This window comes from Channa argus, chromosome 1 (assembly GCF_033026475.1).
Source record: "Channa argus isolate prfri chromosome 1, Channa argus male v1.0, whole genome shotgun sequence".
Classification (NCBI taxonomy): domain Eukaryota; kingdom Metazoa; phylum Chordata; class Actinopteri; order Anabantiformes; family Channidae; genus Channa; species Channa argus.
Window position 1 is genome coordinate 517,087 of NC_090197.1, and position 24,983 is coordinate 542,069.

Genomic DNA, 24,983 nt, shown 5'->3' on the forward strand with positions numbered 1-24,983 from the left:
ATTTGTCATCCTGGTTTGTCTTGGACACAGAGACAGTCCAAGTTTTATACTGCAACTGAATACTACAACTTCCTTTCAGTTGTCTGTAGCCCGACAGCCTCCTGGTCCAGGGTTTGGATCCTGTGACTCCAGTGCTGTTTGCTTTGACATGAGATGATAACAAAGGTTTCTGGACACCACAGTTTAGTTGATAAAGCAGAAGCATTTTTAAGGAAAATTTTCATTTTGATTTGAATTGTTGTATATTAGTAAAAATCAAGAACATCTTCAAACCAAATTGTTTCTAATGCTGTTGATTTCAGACATCTTAGGTTTATTTATGCAATTTTATTTCCTGCATTAAAACATTTTTATTTTACTTCTGCTTACATTTCCAAGTTATTTAGCAAATGTTTCCAACAGGCTTAATGGAATTCTGTGTGACAACACAACTACATTAGGAAAAAATTTACTCATTTCAATAATACATTGTTTACAGTACAGTGCACAGCAGAACATGCAGAACTATAAAATATGTCTACACACAGTGTATATGAAGTTCTTATTGAGCTAAAAAAAAGGAGCTGTGTTTTTCAGTAAATACAAATAATTAGACAAAGACATTTTATTTTGGTATTTACATTCCATGAGGTTTAGGTTTTTACAGTCAACATTCATCCGTCTGTATTTTGTGTAGGGTTTGTCTTTGTCTCTGCACGAGTTCCTCACCCTCACAAATTCAAACTGTCCCTTTAAATGATGTCACAAGTGAAGATCTAATCCGGAGGAGGAGGATGAATCAAACACCTGCTGTCCACTGTTTATTTCTTTATTTCAAAGTCCTGAACCTTTACACCACCACCTCCATCACTGGATGATGTTGTTCTCTCCTCTGTCACTTGTGTGTTGTCCTCCCCCAGCAGCCAGTACGTCCTCATGCACCCTTTCCCTTTGACCTCTATCACTCCTCTGAGCTGCAGCTGGAAGCAGCTGAACTCCTGCAGGACCTGACGAGTTGCCTCTGACACGTGAATCCTTAGAGCTGCAGAAAAACCAGATCAGATCAGAACAGCAGTTTCCTGAGGACTCGGATCAGGTTTTTCCGTTCATGGCTTTGATCATACAGGATATATCAAGATCTGAGTTCCTGGCAGATTCCAGTCTGTCAGCTTCTGGTTTCACCTCTTAGCAACTCCTTTTTTGTGCATTTGTGGCAGTTACCATGAAAAAATCAGAATGTAGTACTTGTAGTACTGTAGTACAGAATCAGTACTTATAGTGCATCCAGAAAGTATTCACAGCACTTTTGTTATGTTACAACCTTATTCAAAAATGGAACAAATTCATTATTTTCCTCAAAGTTCTAAAAACAATACAATTTGAACTCTTTACAAATGTATTGAAAATAAAAACAAAAACTAACATGCACATAAGTATTCACTGCCTTTGCTTGATACATTTACATTTACTCATTTAGCAGATGCTTCTATCTAAAGCGATTTAAAAGTGAGATACAAGGCAGCAAAAATCTAAGTCAGGGAGAAAACATCAAAGCAAAGTCCTATCAGAAAAGTGTTTACATTTCATGAGATGCAAGTGGAAGAAAGAGCAGAAAGGAAGGTTAAAAAAAAAAAACAGTCTCTCCATTGTCCCTGAACTCCCCTCAGTGTCTGAACTAGTGGACTACTATAACAACGGCCTCCGGAATATCCTTGATGCCCATGCTCCTGTTAGATCACGTGAGGTCACTTTCTCCAAATCTGCAATATGGTTTACAATGGAGCTCCGACAGATGAAAACAGCTGGGCGGGCCCTTGAACATCGCTTTGTCTCAACCAACTTAACTGTCCATAAAATTGCCTACCGGGAACATCAAAACAAGTACTCCAAAGCACTTGCCACTGCCAGATCACAATATTACTCAAATATAATCAATAACAGCCCCGGGAACTCAAAACAACTCTTCCATAATAAATAATCTACTCAAACCCCGAACCCACACTGGCAGCAACCACAAAGAGGAGCAGTGCAGTGCAGTGCACTCCAACTCTGTTAACAACCTGGGGGTGAAGTTTGACCGCCACCTGTCATTCGAAACACATGTCCAACACCTCTGCAAAATTACATTTTTTCATCTCAGAAAAATAACCAAACTCCACCCCTCCCTCTCGCTCTGTGACGCTGAAAGGCTGGTCCACGCCTTTGTCTCCTCCAGGCTGGACTACTGCAATGCACTTCTCATTGGAATCTACGGCAGGAGCCTTCAAAAGCTCCAATATGTTCAAAACAGCGCTGCCAGGATCCTTACGAGGTTGCAAAACACCAACACATCACTCCTGTCCTCCTGACACTTCACTGGCTCCCCATCCACCTTTGCATTGATTACAAAGTCTGTCTACTTACCCACCAGTGCATCCATGGAAATGCCCCACAGTATGTTAAGGAACTCCTCACATTGCAATATACAACAAGACAGCTCCGTTCCATCAACACCTAACGCCTCTAACCCCCAGATCCAAACCACACAATCGGGGACCAAGCCCTCTCAGCAGCTGCTCCACGGCTCTGGAACGCCCTGCCTGAGAACCTGAGGGAACCACAGGCTGTGGACTGTTTCAAAAAACAGTTAAAGACTTTTCTGTTCAGAAAAACATTTTAAAGTGATCATTACTTTTTCTTTAATGCTGTGTTATTTTATATTTTATATGTTTTTAGGCTTTACATGTTTATTATGTTTTATTCTTGGTCTTAATCCGCTTGTGTAGCACTTTGACATTTGTTAAGAAATGTAAAGTGCTTTATAAATAAAATTAATTATTATTATTATTTTAAAAATAGATTTAAGTGCATAGGAACGTGGAGAAGACTTTTTTAAATATTGGGAGTGAGTTTGCTGAGTGTCCAGAGTTTGTTAACTCATTCCACCCATGTGGGATCATTGCCCTGAAGAGTTTGGCTTGATGTCTTCTGTGCGGTGCTGGGACCATTAGACATCATTCATTGGCAGAGCACAGCAGATCAGGAGGGATTGTACAAGCACCTTTGGCACCAATTACAGCCTCAACTTGTTTTTGAGTATGATGCTACAAGCTTGGCACACCTCTTCTTGAGCAGTTTCTCCCACTCTCCTTAGCAGTACCTCTCAAGCTCCATTAGGTTGGATGGGAAGCATTGCTGCACAGCCATTTTCAGAAATTTCTCTCTGACAAATTTCTCTCTGACATGACAAATTTGAGAGTCAGGTGGTCTGTCATGTGCCTGTGGTTTCTGTCTGGTCACTCTACCATACAGGCTTAATTGGTGAAGTGCTGCAGAGATGGTTGTTCATCTGGAAGGTTCTCCTCTCTCCACAGAGAAATACTGTAGCTCTTTCAGACTGATCATGGGGTTCTTGCTCATCTCCCTGAATAAGGCCCTTCTCTCTCAATCACTCAGGTTGGCTGGCCATCCTCTTGGAGGAGTCCTGGTTGTACCCAACTTCTTACATTTATGGATGATGGTGGACACTGTGCTCATTGGGACCTTCAACGCTGCAGACCCTTCCCCAGATCTGTGCCTTGATGCAATCCTATCTCAGAGATCTACGGACAATTCCTTGAACTTCATGGATTGGTTTGTGCTCTGACATACACTGTTAACTGTGGGATCTTATATAGACAGGTGTAATTGTTTTCCAAATCGTGTCCAATCAACTGAATTTCCTTCAGGTGGACTCCAATCAAATTGTAGAAACATCTCAAGGATGATCCGTGGAAACAGGATGCACCAGAGCTCAATTTCGAGTGTCATGCCAAAGGCTTTGAATACTTCATTTAATTTAATAGTAATTAATACATTTCAAACAAACTTCTTTCACATTATCATTATTGGGTATTATTTGTAGAATTTTGAGAAAAATAATTAATTTGATTCATTTTGGCTGTAAAATAACAAATTGTTGAAAAAGTTAAGTGCTGAATATTTTCCAGATGCACTGTAGCAGTTTGGATTCAAAGACTAATTTCATTACAGGGAAACTAAAGTACACACTTTGTAATCCTTGTCATTTCTGTGTGTGTGTGTGTGTGTGTTACCCTCTCCATTGGACTCCATGCGTGATGCAGTGTTGACCGTGTCTCCAAAAAGACAGTACCTGGGCATCTTCAGCCCAACCACACCTGCACACACTGGACCTGAACACACACAAAAACCAGCTTGTTACACACGTTCATCATTCACACACAAACACACACACACACACACACACACACACACAGACACACACACACACACACCGCTGTGTATGCCAATGCGAAGCTTCAGTTGCTGGTTGGGTCGATGACGGATCTTGAAGCTCTTAACGGCATCCAGCAGGGCAAGGGACATCCGGGCCACCTCCCTAGCATGGAGTTTACCATTCCTGACCGGGAGACCCGACACCACCATGTAGGCGTCACCGATGGTCTCCACCTGAGGACAGAAGTGATGGAAGTTAGTTGCCCAGTGGCTACAGAGTGGATTTACTGTGACCTGCCAACCTAAAAACAGGAACCATTTACCTTGTAAACATCAAAGTTGTCAATGATGGCATCGAAACAGGTGTAGAGGTCATTCAACAAGGTCACAACCTGCAGAAAAACAAACTGACTGCTAAAATGTGTAATTGTTTTAACAAAGCTGTCCACCAGTGGGAGGTGTCCTACGCATTTGTTTTCCTGCACCACCTTTGTTTACAGATCAACCTTTTATTTGGTTTTTAAATCACACACCACACACAAAGACCTTCCTCCATATAAAACAGGCTTTCAGTATATGTCAGTCAGTATAGAGGAACCTGCTCATACAATGACCCCCCCCCACTGCAAACAACTGTGATACAGTATAAAGGACACCTGCTGAGACAGGAGAGACTGGTCACAGCAGGTATTCCACTGGGTTCTGTTGGGTTCTGCTGACCTGCAGTGGCGTGCTCTCAGCAGACAGGGAGGTGAAGCCAATGATGTCGCTGAAGTAGATGGTGACAGAATCAAAAGCTTCAGCCTGAACAGTTTCACCTCGTTTGAGCTGCTCCGCCACCGAACTGGAACAGACACGAACACGAGATGATGCAGGTATACTGCAATATATATAGTCTGGTAATATGTGGTAGAGCAGCAGTATTCTGCAGTTTTAATTCTGTATATTTACTACTCTAATATGTGGTAGAGCACCAGTATTTACTGTGTATATGTATTCTGGTAGTATGTGGTAGAGCAGCAGTATTCTGCAGTACTGATCATGTATACTTACTGTGGTAGTATCTGGTAGAGCAGGGCCTCGGCCTTACGCTTCTCCTCGTGGTATGCCTGTGTTCTCTCCTCCACCAGCTCCTCCAGGTTGTTGGCATACTGTTCCATTCGAGAGAGAAGGTTGTCCAGGATGTTGGAACCATGTCCTCTGGAGACAGGGACAACAGGAGTTTACAGTAGTAAGTTGTAGTGCGACAGCACTGGTCCACATTGTGAGCTCTGTCAATGCTGTAGAACTAAGTAAGGATACCAACGAAGAAGAATCGTAGGCAGTTCTCTGAGAGATTGCAGCACTGATGAACTCATTAAACTAAATCAGTCACCATGGTGGTCATGTCCACTTTACAAAACAGCAGCACCGTTCATAAACAGAGCGAACGCACAGGTAGCGCTGTCCTCCAACCCCCACCCACCTGTGTTGTTTCCTCAGCAGGATCTTTATGGTGTTGAAGTCGGGTCGTTCGCTCGGCTCTTCGCTCCAGCAGCGCTGCATCAGCACTCCAAGCTCCTCGCTGTGACTGTGGAAGCAGAGGGATGGTCGAAGGGGAGGGATGCCACCCTGAATCACTGCCTGGATGATGTCTGAGGAGGGAAATGAGAGACATCACTGGTTACTATGGTTACAATGTCTACTCTGCAGAGAAAAATGCTAAAACATTTGCTGAACATTAGGTGAAATAAAGCATCGGGGGATGATGGAGATTCTAGTTCAAATATCACTTCTGACCATTCTGCATAAGGAGTACTTCTATTCCTGAAACCCTGTGTAAGGTTTGTTGTAAATACTACTGTATTTTTACGTTTACTTACTTAGCAGTTTCATAGTGTGGGTTTCAAGGCTAAATCCAGGATGGATTTCACAGCAGACTGGAACTGCACTTCACTTAAAGTGACCCAACCACCATATGTCCTCAGCTTCAGCTTAAGCTTTTTTTGATGAAAGCTGTAATGAGCCAACAGCGTCCATTGGAAGGCACCATTTACCCATCTGCTCCAGAACTGGAATCAAACTCAGTACGATGAGCCCTAAGTTGCTGGATCCCTTTCACAAACCAAATTAACATGTGGCATAACAGAAGTTGGTGGAGAGGTATGTGGATGGTCAGAACCCCCCAGGATCCAGATTTAGACACATGACTGACATAATAATAGTGATGTCATCCTATGTCACTAGAACTACATGGAACCAGAGGAGTACTCTAAAAATTATTAAGGAATAGTAATGATCTTTTTTTACGTAGGTAGAAATGGGATGTGACACAGGAATGACAACATATTCTGTCGTATTGTAGTTTAACTTTTTGCTTTTTGTGACAAAGCTGCTAAAAGATTTTTTACTGCTCTTCCCTTTGTGAAGGATTAGGAAAAATCTGAGATTTGTTCTTCGCTTTGTTTAGTCTGAACCAAACCAGCAGATCCATACAGATGTGACCCAGTCAAACACATGAACATGCTGGTTTCACAGTAAAAGCATCTGGAGTAGTGTGAACATGTGACAGCAGGTGTTATCACACTACCACCAGCTCCTTCAGGAGATGCTGTCTGAATGTGGGACGGTTGGAACAGTGGACTCTGAACCTGAGTAAATTGGTCACTGACCTTTGGGTGTGAGGGTCTGGGGATCGAGGTAGAAAACTCCTCTCAGAATAGCCACTTCCTGCAGGATGATCCCGAAGCTGTAAATGTCTCCTTTCTGAGTCCCACAGGGGGAGGGGCAGTCTGACCTCAGCAGCTCTGGAGCTGTCCACAATTTTCCTGTGTGCGGGTGTGTGTGTGTGTGTGGGGGGGGTGGGGGGGGTGGGGGGGGGGCGGGGGGTTAATAAAATGTATCTGAGTGACGTGTGATCTGCACAGTGACAAGTGTCAATGCTAACATACGTGCATAGAAAGCATGCGTGTCCTCAGGGCAGCTGCTGGTCCGCAGACTCTCCAGACCGTAGTCAGTGATCTTCAGGACGAAGCGACTGTCCACCACACAGTTGGAAGACTTCAGGTTTCCATGGGAGATGATGACACTGTTGTGGAGGAAGGCCATGCCCTGCACATCACCAATAAATAACCAATCAATTGATCCAGTGATGGTGCTGAAATACAACAGCAGGATAAACTGTGTTGGTCTAGTTGTTAAATAGTGGGAGGATGTGGATCAGAAAGAAAATTATGAAGAATTTGGCTTCCTGCCAAACAGGAGCTGGGGGAAACAACTTCCTTTCTACAGCTGGAAATATTCACATCTAATCCTTAGTCCAATTGTTTGTTTGATGAGTAAACTGAACCACTGTAAAATTGTACTTATTTGTATTGTTGATTTTCTTTTTATTTATATAGTTTTTTATACTGACTTTTAGTTTTTCATTCTACATAAACATTTATGCTGCACATTTTTGCTGCTGCTGTAACATGGAAATTTCCCCATTGTGGGACGAATAAAGTTTTCTTATCTTGTCTATGTAACTTTGTTAGAGGTATTGTGACAAAGTGCCATCATCTCCATGGAAACACAGACAGGTTGTTACCTTGACGATGTCATTGACGAGAGAGTATCTGAACATCCAGTCCAGAGTGATGCTGTCGCTCTCCATCAGGTCCTGGAAGGAAAAGCATTATTGTGAGTCCCTAAGGTGTCCTCACAGTGCTGGTCTAAGACTGACAGCTCACTGTGTCAGAGAACAGTTTTGTGAAAACACTTTTCATCCCATGCGTTGTGAGAGTTCTTTCTTTATCTCCACGTTTGGGTTATTGAACAGCGTTTAAATTTCTGTAGTAATTTTGTTGTTAATCGTGTTAAGTATTTTTGTCTTGGTGATGTGGTAAAACATCACAAACCGTATTTGTACTATTTGATCTCTTTCTCATATTTTTACCTCCACTAAAATAACTGGCCACAGCTGCTGTTGTCCGAAGGGGGGGGGGGGGGGGGGGGGGAGATGTCACTGCCACAAGTACTTACAGTTTACAGATTACAGTTCTGAGGTTTTACTTTAAAACACTGCATACGTTATTGCATTTATCTGACAATTGCATGAAGGTTCGGTATAACAAATATACAGAGCAGCTATCACCTACACCAGGACTACATGTTAGAATACTATGCTGTACTTTTATTGAGTAATGAGTACACTTTGTCTGATTTTAAAGGTTTTATGTTTTGTTTCCGCTGTTTTATACTTGTGTACTGTTCTACTGAACAGCAAAGACCTTTTTCTTATTCAGTTCCTGTAATTAGACCGGATGCATTATTTGATGTCAGAGAATCTAACCACCATTCCATTTGTGTTTAGATGAAGAGACACTGACTGTAGGGAGATAAATGTGGAGATGATATAAAGACAGGATCATCTTTTTTGTCTCACAGCTCAAAAAACCGCACACCACAGAGTTGCTCTTTGTTAATCTGACCCCGAGATCCAGCGGTCATCTGGCAACAGCCCACACCCCACAAGGCCCTCATCCACCTACAGCCAGCTGACATGTGTTCACACATTGCTAGGTTACTGTGCTGTGAGGTTGCTAGGTTACAGCAGTGAGAGATAAGTATAACTAAGATGAGAGAGAGGATCTGATGTATGAAGGAATGGTGGACTGAGCTGGGAGTACTGGGTGTGATTAATACTTGAGCGCATGAGTACCTTCAAACATGATTCCCAGTGTGCTGTAAGGGCTTTACAGTGGGACATGAAGTTAGAGGAGTACTGTTAGACAGGATTAATGTATGCATTTAAAGCTGGTGGTTTGGTACCTGTAGACTCCCTCGGGGACAGTACTCTGTGATGATGCACATGTTTGGTGGGTCAATGCAGGCACCAATGAAGCGGGTCAGGTGCTCATTTTGAACATCACGCATCTGCAGTAACACAAGAGCTGCTGGTTCAAATCCCAACTAATCAACATTTCAAAAACAAATTACTGAAACTTTAAAGCAGGTAAACAGCAGTCAGACGAAGTAGGTGGGTCATTGGTCCATAGACAGGTAGGTGATGGGTAGACACATATGAGGGTAGGTAGGTAGGTAGACAGGTTGGAGGTCAGTGCTTAGGGTGATCGAAACTTCATTAATATGTCAGACTTTGTTAGGCAGAGCTGTTACTATACTTAAATCGGTAAGTAAGTAAAGGGGACAGTAGGGGTGTCAGTTGTTCAACTGGTAGGTAGGTACTGTAGACAGTGGGACTCCCCCAAACTAGATTAAATAGACACAGTCTCCCTTGGTAGAATGGGATGGTCAGTCCCTACTCACGTCTATTGTTAGGCTGGTGGGTCATAGAATTCTTACATGTTTCAGCTCAAACAGAACCTTCCTAGTCAGTTCAATGCGTTTCTTGGTGATGTATTTGATCGCTGCCAGGTTTCCCTGCAGAGGACAAACAGCAACAAGATTAGCACTTTAGTCAGCTTCATGTTTTTCCCAGAGAAGCTGGTGATGTGTCAGTTGTTGGAGACCTTGTAGTATCCCGTTTTAGTGTAGATCTGGAGGTTTCCTTCCATGGTCATCAGGGAGCCATAGTTGGACCCTTTCTGCAGGGAAACAAAAGGACCCAGTCAGTGGATCCTGGAAACCATTTTGGCTTCATTCTTCTGTGGGGGGTTGTAATAGTTGTGTTACCAGAGACATGGTTAGTCGGCTGCAGGTTTTCCTCAGGACTTTATCTAGGTTGCTCATCTGGACGTCGTCCCAGGAAACTCTCCACAAGTGAGCTGCCAACTCGCTCTCCAGCTTCAACTTCCTGTTCAACAGATAGGAAGACAGGGTGTGTGTGTGTGTGTGTGTGTGTGTAAAGTGATGTGGGTGTTTAACACATAGAGTTGTAGAAGGGGGAAACAGAGAGAAGGGTGAGGAAAAGGATAAATAGTGATGAGTCCAACAGAGACAGACGGAGACAGAGAGACCTGTTTGCAGTGATTTTCTGACCGGTCCGGTTGTGTTAAATGATGCAGCTGGGATTATTTATTGATCCAGGTTAATTACTGTTGCTGCAGTGGGGTCTTCCAACTAAATTCACTTTAGACCAACAACATCATGAAATCTGTTTCGGTAGGAAGGAGAAAACCTGAGTTTAAAGCTTTATAAGAACCAGACTTCGTAATCTCACAGAAAGGATTTTACATCTCCAGTTCTTATGAGAAACATCTTATCTTTTGTTGCAACAGTTGCAGGCTAATGAGCTCACCCAGCCACTCCACAGGGCAGAAGGTTTTCCTGCCAGTCCCCAGTCTTCAGTGGGTTGGACAGGGTACCTTATAGTTTTAAAGGATTTAGATCTTGTTGGAAGGTAGTGTCTTTCCAAGCTAAACTGCTGATACCTCTGTAGTGTGACAACCACGATCTCTGCCAGATTGCTGTGATGTTGTCGTGGATAGGAGGCTTCGATCCAGATCGTGAGTGCTTACTTAGTACGCATAACTAGCAGCAAAGTAAACTTTTACTCAGTTTAAGATTGACTTTCCATGTTCACCACTAAGTCGACTAGAAGAACCAGAACGAGCAAGAATAGTTTTTCTCTACAGCAGGTTTATTAGCATGAACAGACTGAACAAGGCAGAAAGTCTGAAGTTTTATCTGGCACTAACTACCCTGTGTGTCATCATCAGAGGTTTGGTTAATGGACGTCAGACCAGAATCTTAAACAAGGGACCCAACAGATTTCCAGTTACGGCAGTCTAATGTTATCTACACAAAGCGACAGAAATCTAGATTTCTGAAAATATCAAATAATGCAACAAGCTCAGGGTAATGGTAATAGAATGTAATACAATCACAACATTCAGGTCGTGCCTTTGTTCACTAAAGTTACAGACTTTAGTGGTTCATACTAAAGTGCACGCATAGTGCACTTTGGACAAAAGGGTGTCCAAAAGTCCAAACAAGAATTAAAACTGAATTTGTTATATAATGTGTGTTCATCAAACTCAGACCTTTCTAGTTTGTATTCAGTTAAACAGATTTTCTACATCATGAAATCAGGAGAATCCACTTTAAATCTCTCAGCCAATCAGAGATGAATATAACTAGTCATCTCATGATGAGGGTCTAACATTCAGAGCCCCCTTCATCCAGCTGTCAAACAGAGACAGGAGCTGGATGGATGGAAGAGGAAAGCAGAGAAACTAATTTGAGCTTTCTTTATTGTTCTCCCATTTACACATCCATCCATCTGTGCCTGGCTGTGACCTCTCTGTTATACCAGAGACAAAGAGAAGGAGATGTGTTAGGCCAATGAGACAGGTGAGAAGAAATGAAGGAATAAGGAATAAAAAGGAATGAAGGAATAAGCAAAAGAAAATAAAAAACAAAGAGAGAGACAAAGAGAGAAAGAAAGATGGGACGGGTGGGGTGAGGTGAGGTGGAGGGGTGCTGTGAGAGCTCAAACCACCACAAAGTGTGCATGTTTGCACGTGTCTTTGTGAGGACCATGTAGACTGTTGAACTGGGGAAATTTTACCCAGTTCTTCTTTGAATAAGTTGTCAACAAGGGTCATCACAAGTGTAGAAACACAGACGTGTGTGCGAGCATCTCACCTGTAGATGAACACGGTCACAGTAACGATGATAACAAACACGAAACAGATCACTATGGCAAGCATCTGATGCATCGAAACCGTTCCTGAGAACAACAAGAGGACAGAAGAGAGGCCACACAAATTTACTACATACAGTGGTTAAAAATTCACATCATGGGGGGGAACAGTTTCACTTTCAAAAGATCTCAAGTTATGCAACAAATCAGGAGATTTAAAGGATTTTAAGAAGTGGAAGGTTTTAAAGGACTTAGAGGACTTCATGGCAAAAGGGGTTATTTGTGTTAATGTGACAACAAAATCACAAGTGTTCCTTATGTCTGGCTCGAGTGGGAGAGCTGAAAGTAAAAAGTGCACTCCTCTAGAAAAGACACATTAAGTCCAGAGCAGCTGGAAGATTCTCATGCCAATTTCACGTCTGATCATCGTAGCACCTTTTTTGGTGCTACGATGATCAGACGTGAACATAGATGTAAGACATAGTACAATCAAATTCTTCAGGAAAAAGTGCTGCCCTCTTTCAGAAAGCTGTTGCTAGAAGTTTTCAGACAGGCCCAAGCTGTAGTTAAAGCCAGAGGCCCCACATAGTATTACCACTGAAAAATGATCCCTTTACAAATGAAATTACTCCATTTTTAAAATACATTTTAGAACTGTTGATAGGTTTTCTTTCACTTTTATGTTGTCACCTGTAGTGACGAAATAAAGCAAAGATGTATTTTTTGTGTTTTCATTTTAGGCTGTGAAACAACATATGAATGTTAGCTGTCTGGGTTGGGGTTGAGTAGGTAACAGTTACATACGTGCGAGGCAGGCCGGTTTGTCATTCTTGAAGCCACACTCTGGGATGTCTGGAGGTGGAGCTCCACCCGGCCACTGGAAGCTCCGTCCACTCTGCATCACCAGCTGTTTCATGCTGCCGTTATACACACACACCACCTGAACACACACAATAAAAACTACTAACTGTGGTGTCTCTGCTGGAAAGCTCAGGTAAATAAAACTGAAACTGCTGCAGCAACAGCACGGCAATTACATCGAGTTAGAGGTTTGTTTACCTGAAACTCCCCAGAGTCGACATTCGTCATGTCCCACAGAGCAAAGTCCATCTGTCTGTCTCCAAACTCGTCCATTTCCACCACCCCCATCACTCCTGCAGTAACACAATATCAAAATCAACTGATTTTTCATGTTTTGTATACCTGTAGACACTATCTGCTCTCAGCCACTTTTACTTTTCCTACAATTAGACTCAGAGTCCTGTCTGATGTGCTGTGGTGGTGATTTAGGTTCTTGTGAGTGGTTCCATGGTTCCATGAGACTTCTGCACAGGTGAACTTTTACAGAAGCCTCTGGCTCACTAGTGTGTTTAGAGTAAACTCTTTTCAGTGGGATCAGTCAGAGGATGAAGAAGGGAACTCAATTATAATAATTAATTAACATTAGTTTATTTCTCATTTCACCTAAACAAGTTTCAAAGTGAGTGATGGAGTCAATGGCCAGTCTCTGGGGGCTGGAATCAGCTAGGTGGAGGTGGTAGTGTAAAGGTGGAATACAGACAGCGCAGTGGGGGATGGAGCCAGTGAAGGTTATGCACAGTGGGGAGCTGAGGACACTATATAATAAGCTTTAAAATCTTTGCCCCTGTCAGGTGTGTTTTGCTTTGTGGAGCTGAATTCAGGTCTGAGATCCATGAGCTTGTCTTTGTCCTTTGTCCTCCTCCTCACCCCTGTTTACTGCCATCCATCTGTCCACCATCCTCCCTCTGTGACGCACATGTCCACTGATTTATGGCCACTGGCTATGGCACTGTAGTTGGATAAAAGCAGAACAATCTAATATAGAGGAAAACAGCAGCCTGTTTATCACCAGCATCAGCTCCTTGTCCCCCATTAACCTGACCAACTACAGCAGGACACATCTGGATGCCTCTGCTGCAAGTCAACAACGAGGCAAAATTCAAGAGCTCTTTTCAAGAGGTGAGACTGGTTTAGTTAAAGTTTGTCTCAGCTGTGTGACTCTACTCTCTAACCTTGCTGATTTTCCTGCAGCAGGAAACAAAACATCTCTTTCACAATAAAAGATGCAGCTTTTTTGTTTTTGATGACAAGAATTTGAAGCAGACTGATGAGCTCAGGGCCTCTGAAGAAACTGATGAAGTCCAGAGGGAGCTCTGAGGTCACTGAGGTTATAGTGGGGGGCTGACTAATCAGTGAAATGTGACCCCTCCCTTACCCACATGTATAAATCTGATATAATGTAATTTTATCCTCAGGATTTATCCACTAACTGAACTCTGGAGATGTGAATTCTGTTTTCACTCTATTTAATCTAGAATTAAAAAAAATGATTATTTTTGACACATATTTTCCTTTTAGATTGTCTCCATGTCTTTGTCCTGATTTATGGCTTTGACTAAGTGTCTTTACCTCTGTAACAAATCAAAGTGATCTAAAAATGAGACAAAGAATCAGAGGTAAAGCACAAAAATATTTCTGTGAATTCTATTAAAACTGATGTGAACTCTGATCTTGTTAGTTGCTTGTCTCCAGCTGAGCTCAGCTGTTGCTTCCTGTGGACGTTTGTTTTACAAACCTGCACTTCATTCCTGATTACAGGGGTGGAATGGGGGGGCACAGACTCACAAATACACCAAAGGTGCTGTGAGAGGACCCCCCCACCATTGAAGAGTGAACCCCAATGACACTTCCTGGTAATAAGAAAACCTTCGGCCTTCATGTCCTGTTCTTTCCTGAAAGTCTTCACTTGTCTCTCTTTTCTTCTGGTCTTTCTTGTCTTTACTTATTGTTGTCCTGATTGTCCTCTCCCTTGCCATCCTTTCTCATCCCCCTCAAGATTGTCTCTACTGTGACAGGTCCAGCTTGACGCATGTTTTTGTTATCCAGTCTCATCTCTGGCTGTTCTGTAAACTCTTGTCCAAATTAGCCAGTCTTGTCTGGTTCTGACTTGTCCTCCCTCTTAGTGTCTCAGTGTTTGTGGACACTCACTGATCCGTCTCTAACCATTTTACAGCTTCAGGCCGTCTGCTGTGTAATTTTCCATCCACATGATGAAATGTCCCCTCTGTTTGTCTTTCAGATGTCTCACAAACTAAAACAACAGGAAAGTTTTGTTTAAAACAACAATTTGCTGTGATGGATGAAGACGTTTTTACAGCTGCTGAACTTCAGTTTAAATGAAGAATCACAGCCGCTTAAAAAAATCCTCCAATAAAGACCAGAGGATGGTCCGGGTCCAGAGGTTGAGATCCAGGAACCAGAGGCCCTCAGGTGGTTTTAGCTTTATTACAAAACAGACTGAGATCCGATAGGAATCAGGTTTGCACAGAAAATGACACATAACACATCAGGTTTGATCTACATGGAACTGAAACTGTTCAGGCAACACGTTGAAGCCTGAGCTGGACTCTTTCTCCCTGTCACAAATCATCTGAGCTTCTGATTTACACCAGAATTACACCAAATCACCCATTTTATACCTTGAAATGATGAGAGAGCCACAGTAAACTGAGTGAAATGAGTCCTTTCCATCTGAGCAGCCCTCGTCTACTCAAGCATCTCATTCCACACTACATGGTGCTTCACAGGGTTTGGTCCTGATCCTGGTCCCAGATGACCTCAACTTATCAGTAAACCAGACATTTATTTGGATCCAGGACAATTCTGTGCTTTATACAGCTTTAGGAGAATTTGTAAATCTATCGTTTGACATGAAGGGAGGCAGTGCAGTGATTTAGGGGTCAGTTGTGGACTTGAGTATCAGCAACTGAATCAGCTACAGTGTCTGACTTATGGAAAAAATTCTCTACAATGATCCAGCCTGCCGAAAATAATCAACAAATGTGGGCATGAACTGAGAGGGGGTGAGGCAGGGATGGTAGAGTGTAACATGGCCAGAGAAAATGGAGGGGGGCATTGGCGCCATAAGAAAATGTTTCGAAGGCCACAGCAGGTTGCTCTCCAACTCAAGTTGTTGGAGATACTTTGCACAAGGATGTTAAGATTGGGGACCTGAATCCTTCAAATCCACTATTAAATACCCATACACAATATTTTTTAGCTAAAAAAAATGATTTTTTTTTTTCTTACTAGGTTTTACTGATGGTAGTAAGATGTTTTCTCTTTAACCATTTGGTAAATGGTCTACACTTACTGGGAGAAACTACGTTGGGAATCATTGTCTTGCTCGATGACACTTCAACAGTGTCAGGACGAGCAGGGAATTGAACCAACAACCCTGGGATTGGTGGTTGGCCACTCCACCTAATCTGGTTACACTTTGATGTAGAATTCTGTGTCATCAGCATAAGTATATGCTGAACTTGTTTCTTCTTATTTGGAAAGCAAATTCAGATTCTAATTGTGACCACAAAATAATTTCTTGAAAACGTTTCAGTGACAGATAGAAACAAATCAGACATTGATGCTTGTTCAGATCAACAAGCCTATTCTCACATCCTGGACTCAAACCGTAGGCTGAGTTGACTGAGGCCAAACAACTAAAACATGCCAATGAGTGACCCCATGTGTTTGGAGATGAGGCCAATTTAACATGGTTTTAAGATGGATTTAAAATGGATTTCTTCACTTATTTAGCACTTTTCTACCTATTATTTATCAAAGTACTTTAGACTGCTTCTCATTCACCCATTCAATAGGCAGCTGGCCACTCACTGGGAGCAACTAAGTCTGGGTTTAGTGTCTAGCTCAAGGACACTTCGCAAGTGACCGGAGGAGCCTGGGATCAAACTAGCAACTGGGGAATTGATGGACAACTGATCTACCTCCTGCCCCACAGTCACATTTATTTAAGATAGATTTAAGATGGATTACAAATTGAAGTAAAATATCCAAATAATTGTCTCTCTCTGTTGTTTAGTTTTCAGGTCTGTGGAGATTAAAATCAAGAGTCCACCTGAACCAACCAATCAGGAGCCTCCGAGCTCTGTGTTTTTGCCATGGGAACATGAGGTTGTTTTATAACACGCTATTCTCATGGTATCAGCTGGGAGCGTGTTAGCATAGCACTGTGGTGTAAATATGAACCAGCTATGACACTGGGAACACTGGAAACACAGGACAACTGGGGCAGAATCCAACAGGGCAGGAAAACCACACAGAGCGTTCTGATTGGAGGTTCAGTTTCAAAACATTTGTTCAACTGGAGCTTGTCCTAGCACGAGGGCTACAGAACAATTTGACAACTTGACAAATACAGGCCAGCTGTTTCCCCGTTTTCAGATTTGGGTCTAAACCCTCTTACCTTCTGTAATTTTGGCTTTGGTTAAATACAGCCCAGATCTCTCTAACAATCAAGTCCACAATAGACCGAGGAAGTGAAGCCAGGTTAAGTGCACGATGTGGTTTGTAAAAACCTCAAGTGTATGTTGAATTTATCAAAAAGAAAAATAATGGAAGTGACCTAATTTCTCTACTGAGACATAAATACTTTAGATAAGTTCACCACAAACTTTTTTTATTAGCAGCAGACTGTTTTTCTTGTTCCCTAAGATATTTATGTCTTTTGTGGTTGTTGATGAATCATATTATTTTTAATCCAGAATGTTCTCATCCAGCTCTGTGCTGTGATTGGTAAGTTGCTGTGCCCAACTTTCCCGTGTGACTCAAACAGTTTCCAGAACAGATGCCTGAGAAAAGAGGAAGAAACGCCAAGAACATGTGTCCTCACCTGGGAAGGTTCTGTTCCACATTCTCCTGGTTACTACATCTTGTTTAGGCCTCTGATGCTTTCCTTGTCCCAGTGCAGGTCCTCTCTGCTCCCTCAGAGTCTCATTCAGAGCCTGGGAGTACAACATTACTCCATCATAGAAACCTCCAGCAATCAGGTTGTACTGACAGAGAGACAAAAACTTATTAGACTCATTTAGTTCCACAGTTTAGTTTAGTTTTTCATTAAACTACACTACACAATGGTAAAGTCATGTACAAGTCTCAGCTCTCATACTAAATTATTTTATGTTGCTAAAACCAGTATGAAAGTGATTGTGTTTGGTACCACAGAGTCTTGGATGGTGAAGTTGAACATTTTCTTTGCATCACTCTTCAGAGTTTCAACAAACTGAAGATATTGGGGATTCTGAGGTTCCTGGTAGGTCAACACCTTCACACTCTGTCAAAAAATAAATAAATAAATAAATTATATATATATATATATATATATATATATATATATATATATATATATATATATATATATATATATATATATATATATATATATATATATATATATATATATATATATATATATGTGTACACACACACACACACACACACACACACACACGCTCACAAAATATTTAATGATAAATACACAAACTTTATTTCACCAGCATTATTCACTAAGTGCAAACACTACTTTCACATCAAGGGATTCATGGACACCAATTTAGAAGAGAACAGTCGATACCCTGTTTAATAAATCTGTTATTTCATTACTGAAGTTTGTACAATGGAGCGGAGAGCCCACTATAACCTGTGTCCCAATAAATTGAGAAACCACAAACAATCAACCACAAACCAAATGCAGTGTATGTATTGAGGCATTTGGAACACTTTGTGTTTTTATTGACTCTAAACCAAATGATAGTATTTTCCACATCCTCTCTAGGGTAGTTTATGTACTTTTTTCTTAGTAGCTTTGACAGGCACATTTGCCACCTTAATTTGACCAAATGTGACCACTGAACGTTGCTTCAGTGTCAATTTTATTGGAAAAGAAGCCTGTAAAGTTAAGTTTTATTCAAACTGAAAAAATCAAGTAAAACTCTCTCACCCTGAAGGCCTGCTGAGCTGCGTAGTCATCCTGGTCTCCTCTGTACCATGGTCGGACGGGACCATGTCCTCCCATACCCTCTGCAAACAGGTCAATGAAGAAGAATACATATTCCTCCAACTTCACCCCCTCCTTCCAGAACTGGACCATCAGAGTCCTCAAGATGTCCCAGGGACAGCAGAGGTACACCACTAAAGAAGAAGGACAAAGGGTATAAGGAAAGGAAAGAAAGCAAGGAGAGGAATGAAATAACATCTATTTGTATTTCTTTAAGTTGTTGTTTTTACTTCTCTCTTTCATCCCTTCATCATTTTAAGCTTATATGTTCAAAAGTTATGGTATTTTCCAAATATCAACACCATGGGCAAATGACAAAACAATGGAGCAGAGACATATAAAAGGTCCCCTACAACACTAAGCTGTGGTTTTAAATCACATTTTGTGTGTTTGTCGTTGTCTGACTTTCACACAGGCCTGTTCAGTAAAAAGACCTCCGACTGTAGACCAGGTCTGTCTCGGTGTCCACACCCCCCTCAATATAATGGCTTAGATCGAGCTGGATTCTTCCTGAGCTCTGCTGCTTTAATATATGTGAGACCACAGCCCATCTCTCAGTTTGGAGACACACACATCAGCTTTCAAGTACAGCGAACATGTGTTTGGTCGGACTGGAAAAAAGTCTTGAAGCTGTGATGTTTTGGACAAAAGAGTGAGTTGAGGTTCAGTCACATCTGTTCTGTTTCTGATCACTGACTTATCGCTTTGATTGTTTGATTTAAATGAGGAAACATAGCCACAGATGTCTCTGATGCCACAACATCTTATGACTTCTGCTGCTTTTTCAGGAGAAAAGAAAAATTAATCTGTTCCAGCAGAGAAAAAAAAACTGAATAATAAAAACCGAAAGACGTCCTCTGCCGGCAGAAAAAGAAAAATAGGCTCGCCCCCACTCCCCATAATAATGTCCATAAGGTCCATGAGGTGTACTTGTATGAACCAGATATATCTAATTTAGAGAGAAACATGTGTTGGACATTTGTATGTTTGTGAGGACCAAAGAACACACACACACACACACACACACACACACACACACACACACACACGTAATTGCTGTTGCTCGAGGCACCAGATGTCCTCAGTTAGCGTGTGTATGAGCACATACATGCCTGTGTGTGATTTAATCTGCCGTAACCCCACCCAACTCACTGTGACATCACCACATTAACATGAGACTGGACTCAGAAACCAGCACAGTCTTCCCAGTTCAAGTCCAGTGATTCAAGATTTAAAAAACTTTATTCATTCCAGAGGATATAACACTGACACACAAACGGACTGAATTTTTAAAAAGGACAAAGAACATCTAAGATGGGGGGTGGGTGTTCAATAAGAAACCAGAGGAAGTGAATAGAGAAAGAAGGTCTAGAGTCTCCATAACAACAGGATGAATATTATAATGATTATGATGGTAAAACTGATGTGACCATTAAAGGAAGTGAAAACACTACAGCGGCGTGAAGAAGAAAGGATTCACTTCACTTCCTAAAACCTTTAAAAGATGTCTTAGGACGTTATCTGTTGCAGTACAACCTGATGCAACTGCCGCTGAGCTCCACCTGCGTGGGTGGAGGTTAACTCACACACATGTGCAGAAACTCCTTCAATAGAAGGAGGGAGGGATGAGAGGAGGATTTATTTCTTCCTCTCTAAAATAAATTCCATGCTGCTGATCATTTACAGGTGCGTCTGATTCCTAGGACATCATGCATCACTTCTTCTTTTCCTTTCGGCTGTTCCCTTTCAGGGGTCGCCACAACAAATCATATGACTCCATGTAACCCTGTCCCTGCATCCTCTTCTCTTACACCAACTAACTTCATGTCCTCTCTCACTAGATCCATAAATCTCCTTTTTGGTCTTCCTCTAGACCTCCTGCCTGGCAGCTTCAAACACAGTCACAGTCTCTCCTCTGAACATGTCCAAACCACCTCAATTTGGCCTCTGACTTTACCTCCGAAACATCTAACATGAACTGGGACTTTGATGTACTTATTTCTGTTTCAGGACACCATACCTCACTATGATTCCTAATCCTGGACCCTCAAAATGCCTAAAGTGGACATACACCAAACTGTCCTCACACAATGACAACTGTCCACACACACAGATCTGTGAGAATATTATAAAATTAAGAAATGAGTTCACATTTTGAGTCTGAGTTTCCAGATCCCTCTTCCTGTAGTCTGTGGTTCAAACCTGAAATAAACTTCTGCGATTTCCACATTTTATTCTCTTATATTAAAAGTCATCAGTAAATACCTCCCTCGCGCCAAGTTTGAGCTTTAACATGGCTAAATGAGACCACATTAACTAACCCGGGACTGATCCGTCTTTATATCCTCCTTCACGTTATAACAGCTCTAACTTTATTAGCTCACTGTAAGAATAGAAGCTTCGGTGGCAGAGGAAAGTCAACAAATCAAATTACAGAGGTTTTTTTTACTTCTGTGACTGTATTTAAAGATCATAAATGTGGTGATAATCAGGGAAGGTTTTCTTGCTGATCACAATAAAGTTCAACTGGACTGACCCCTGAACTGACCTCTGAACTGACCTACTGGGACCAACTTGTCATGTCCAATTGTCTTGCTCAAGGACACTTGGACATGTAGACAAGGGGAGGCGGGGATAAAAATGATAACCCCAAAATTGGTTGGTGGCCTGTCTACCTCCTGAGCTAGAGCTGCCCAAAAAAGGAAGGAAAAAGTAAGGACAGAGGAAGAGAGGGAAGGAAGGAAGGAAAGTAAAAAGATGAACTGAACTAGGTGTCTGACCTCGGCCAGTCTCTCTGACTTCCAGGACCAGCTGCTTGTAGTTGACGTTGTCGGGTTCGATGAGGCTGTCTTTAACGGTGATGTTGTGCTTGCCAAACAACGAATATAGTCCTTCAATAGCGAAGTAGCATGGGCGGTCATCGTTGGCGTCCTTCTTGTCACTAAAGATGAGCATGGCATGGTGCCAACCGAACGTCTCCTGGATGCTCATGCCAAACTCACCCAGCTTCTTGTGGGTGGGGCCCGTGTTGGTGACCGCAGTGTAGTCCTTGAATCCGAAGGCTCGAGCACCGGCTGTTACCATGGGAACCTCCCAGTGGGTGGTAAAGCGGGCGACAGGCGAAGAAGAGTAGTCACAGCCAGGCCCGATGAAGGCCCACGGGTCATGGGACAGCTTAAGGTCGACTGCAACTAGCGGTGCCATGGAGTCTGAGCAGAAACCGTCACGGTTTTCAGAGCTGCCGTGAACCAGATTGAGTTTCAGGCCCGGCAGCAACCAAGGGTCAGAGTTCACTTGCTGCACCGCTCGATGCAGTGCTGGTGCCACGCGGGGCCATGCCCACGCATAGTCTGTGTTTGTCAGGGGCAAGATAGCCGCCAATGTCACATCCTGAAGATCCTCTGTGGTGATGTCAGCAGGGAGACAAAAAACTACCGATTGGACCAGGAGAAGGACCAGTGGGGGCCAGGAACATCTGGACAGCATGATGACGAGGATTCTGCCTGTCAGACGAAATGCAGGGAAAAGTAGAACATACATGTTTAACTGAATAAACAAGTTGTCTCCTGTCCCCTGAACTAACAGTCTGCTGGACAAATGTGTCCTCAGGATAAAACTGGGTGTGTTAAGGTTCAGATTTTTGTTAATTATTAATATTCTTGGTGGAGCCTGTGTTTGGAAATAAAACTATTAATAAAGACAAGTGTGGATCCACTTCCGGAGCTGCTGGGATTTTGGGCAGTAAGCCAACAAGTGTGATCCATCAGCTTCATGTGGAGCCACAGATATAGAGCTGATGGACAAACCAGGATCAATGTGTAAAAGTGAATCATAAAGTTCTGCTGATAAACGGACTTCAAAGATGGTGTAAGACAAAAAAGAAGGATAAACTAAAAATGAAATGACAAGGAGTTCAGGTTCTACATTTTGGGTTTTAAAGTTTAATTTAGTTTTACACTAAATTTGACTTTAGAAACAAATAATAAACATTAAAAATAATGTTTTAAATGAAGAAAATAAGCTGTTTTGTGTGCAGCAGGAGTCAGTGTTAAAAGAAATTGATCAAGAATATTGCTAAGATTCTTTATCTAGATAACACTTGCAGTTTATTCACTGATTCTGGATCAGATATTTGACAATTTTACTTTAACAGACAAACATTTGTGATGATGGATCAATAATCAATAGACGAACCAGGTAAAATCCTCTTAGTTTTCACTTGGTTTATTGTGTTTAAAGCTTAATTTACACATTTATCATTAACAAACACAATTACTGAGGCCTCAAAACGTCCTCGGGGTCTGAATCCTATTTGTTCTGGACTCATCGGACAGGATGACGGATCCCAGGGTTTACGGGGACACCTGGGGTCTGCATAGACTTGAATATTTTAGATCTAACTTTAACACAGGGAACCAGGACAAACAGACAAACAACCCCCCCAGAGTCTCTCTCTTTAGCTGGACCCCCGTGAATTCTGCTGCTTCGACAGTTAACAGGACCGGACTCTGTCACTTAAAGTCTCACGTTTCAGTTCGGTAACCTTTCCGGACTTTACCTGATCAGTTCTTCAGTCCGTCGCTTCCAGCAGCTTCATGTCTTCATGTCACAAAATGTTTCCACCGCAAAGACCCAAACAGGAATGGAATCGTGATCCGTGTCTTGGTTACATCCAGGTTCCGTGCCTGTCACAGTGAAATGATCCGTGCTGCAGCCACGGTTTGTTCGTCCACACCGAGACACCGGCGGGCACGCGCACACAGGGGGAGTACTACCCCTGCACAGCTGATTGGCTGATTTAAAGGGACATTCCGCATCATGTGTTTGTGGCTCCTGTAGACTGAGGGGCCTCAGGCTCGTTCCACCCAAAACACTATCAGCTTTACAGGAAACGACTTTAATTTGGGTTTATTTAGTGATTGTTTCACTGTGTGCAATTCAGGGTTTGTCTTCTTCTCTGTGAAGACATAGAGACCCTTAAAGGTCTTTGCATGAGCAGTGGCAAACACTTTCCCATCAGGCCATGCTGTTTCTACTGCTAGTTAGCTAATGTTAGCCTCATGGACAGACTTCTGAAGGGACCCATGTACACTGAGACACACATCAACAGAAATGCACTATTGTAACTTTCTGCTTCCTCCCTGTCCATGTTGGCTCTACCACAGTGTTACCATGGCAATGGACAGGTCCTAGTTAAGGGACGCTAGAGGAACAGAGGAGCAGTCTACATGGAGCGTCTACCTGAGTCTCTGGGCTCCGTCCCTGCTGGCTGCTCTCTTCCTCTTCTATTGTTCTATCCGTTTTTTCTTTCTTCCTCTCACAGCTGCTATTTTAGTCGAGCTGCGTAAATCACTGCCTCACACTTCTTAGAACTCTCCTTTGGAAACTGCTGCGTACATATTAAACAAACATCTGGATGTTTCACATGGACATGGATGGTTCTGAGCGTGTGTTCGAACACATTTCTATAGATCATTGTCAAAATATCTTTAATATTGTCAGTCACAAACTGATGTCAGCAACAGAGTGAAACTACAGCTCAAGTGGTCTGTTGATGTTCAGTGACCTCAGCTTCAGTCTGACCTTCGCTCGTCTTTGATCCTCTCAGAACACAAAAGTTCTGAGTAGTTTTGTCCTGACATTACAAAGGCGTGACGATGCTCAGTGTGTGACTCCTTCATAAAGTTAATTTGCAACCGACACACACACACACACGCTCAGAGCATGTGTGTGTTTTGACAGGATACACCCGGTCGACCAGGAAATCACTTAGTAACACACCAACTCTCCCTCTTTGTACCTCTTCCTGGAAATGATCACCACCCAGCTACACACATTAAAACACACACACTCCCGCTTTTCCTCCCACACTCTCCTGTTAATAAAACACTCCCAATGTTCGTCTTGCACTTGAATGCACCACAGGATTCAAAAGCCTGTTAGTTCAAAACCAGGTTTCATCGAGTCTGACAGGTGACGAAGGAGTGATGGTTTTCAGACTCAATGGTGAAAATCCATTTCAAGTTTTTGAAAACTGAGAAGTTGATGAATTTACATAAATCACCAGGTGGTATTCATTTTATGGCTCATATTTTCCTCTGTCTCCTCTTTATTTTGATTGACTCTATAAACTCTATGTACTTTTGTTTCCTGTAGAAATCAGGTTGAACAGAGATAAAAAGGCCTTCTCATACAACGATTCACCATGGCAACGAGTAAATAAAGAGCAGAGCTTGAGGTGGTAGAAATGTGGATGTGGTAGAAATGTGAATGTGTCCATTAATTAATAATTAAGTAGACATTTATTAACGGATAACAAAGAATCAATCGGCAACATTTATAAGTTTA

The 24,983-nt window shown here is 42.2% G+C and overlaps 1 protein-coding gene across 2 annotated transcripts; it reads right to left on the bottom strand.

The window, feature by feature from the left end:
- Positions 1-283: 283 nt before the first annotated feature.
- Positions 284-23,376, bottom strand: npr1a (natriuretic peptide receptor 1a). 2 transcript variants are annotated; one of them, XM_067497818.1, is made up of 22 exons: positions 23,194-23,375; positions 21,416-22,138; positions 18,579-18,769; positions 17,799-17,912; positions 17,472-17,634; positions 12,821-12,915; positions 12,566-12,701; positions 11,764-11,848; positions 9,850-9,970; positions 9,687-9,761; positions 9,520-9,597; positions 8,986-9,090; positions 7,763-7,834; positions 7,125-7,284; positions 6,846-7,001; positions 5,660-5,828; positions 5,248-5,394; positions 4,915-5,038; positions 4,518-4,586; positions 4,254-4,428; positions 4,053-4,151; positions 286-1,021 (listed from the first exon to the last, which is right to left on the bottom strand). In XM_067497818.1, exons 2-22 carry the CDS (start codon positions 22,119-22,121, stop codon positions 801-803), a joined length of 3,261 nt encoding a protein of 1,086 aa, XP_067353919.1. In that variant the 5' UTR covers positions 22,122-22,138; positions 23,194-23,375; the 3' UTR covers positions 286-800. The 2 variants fall into 2 exon arrangements, with proteins under 2 accessions (XP_067354009.1, XP_067353919.1); XM_067497908.1 differs by lacking the exon at positions 6,846-7,001 and having other exon boundaries at positions 284-1,021; positions 23,194-23,376.
- Between the last annotated feature and the right edge of the window lie 1,607 nt (positions 23,377-24,983).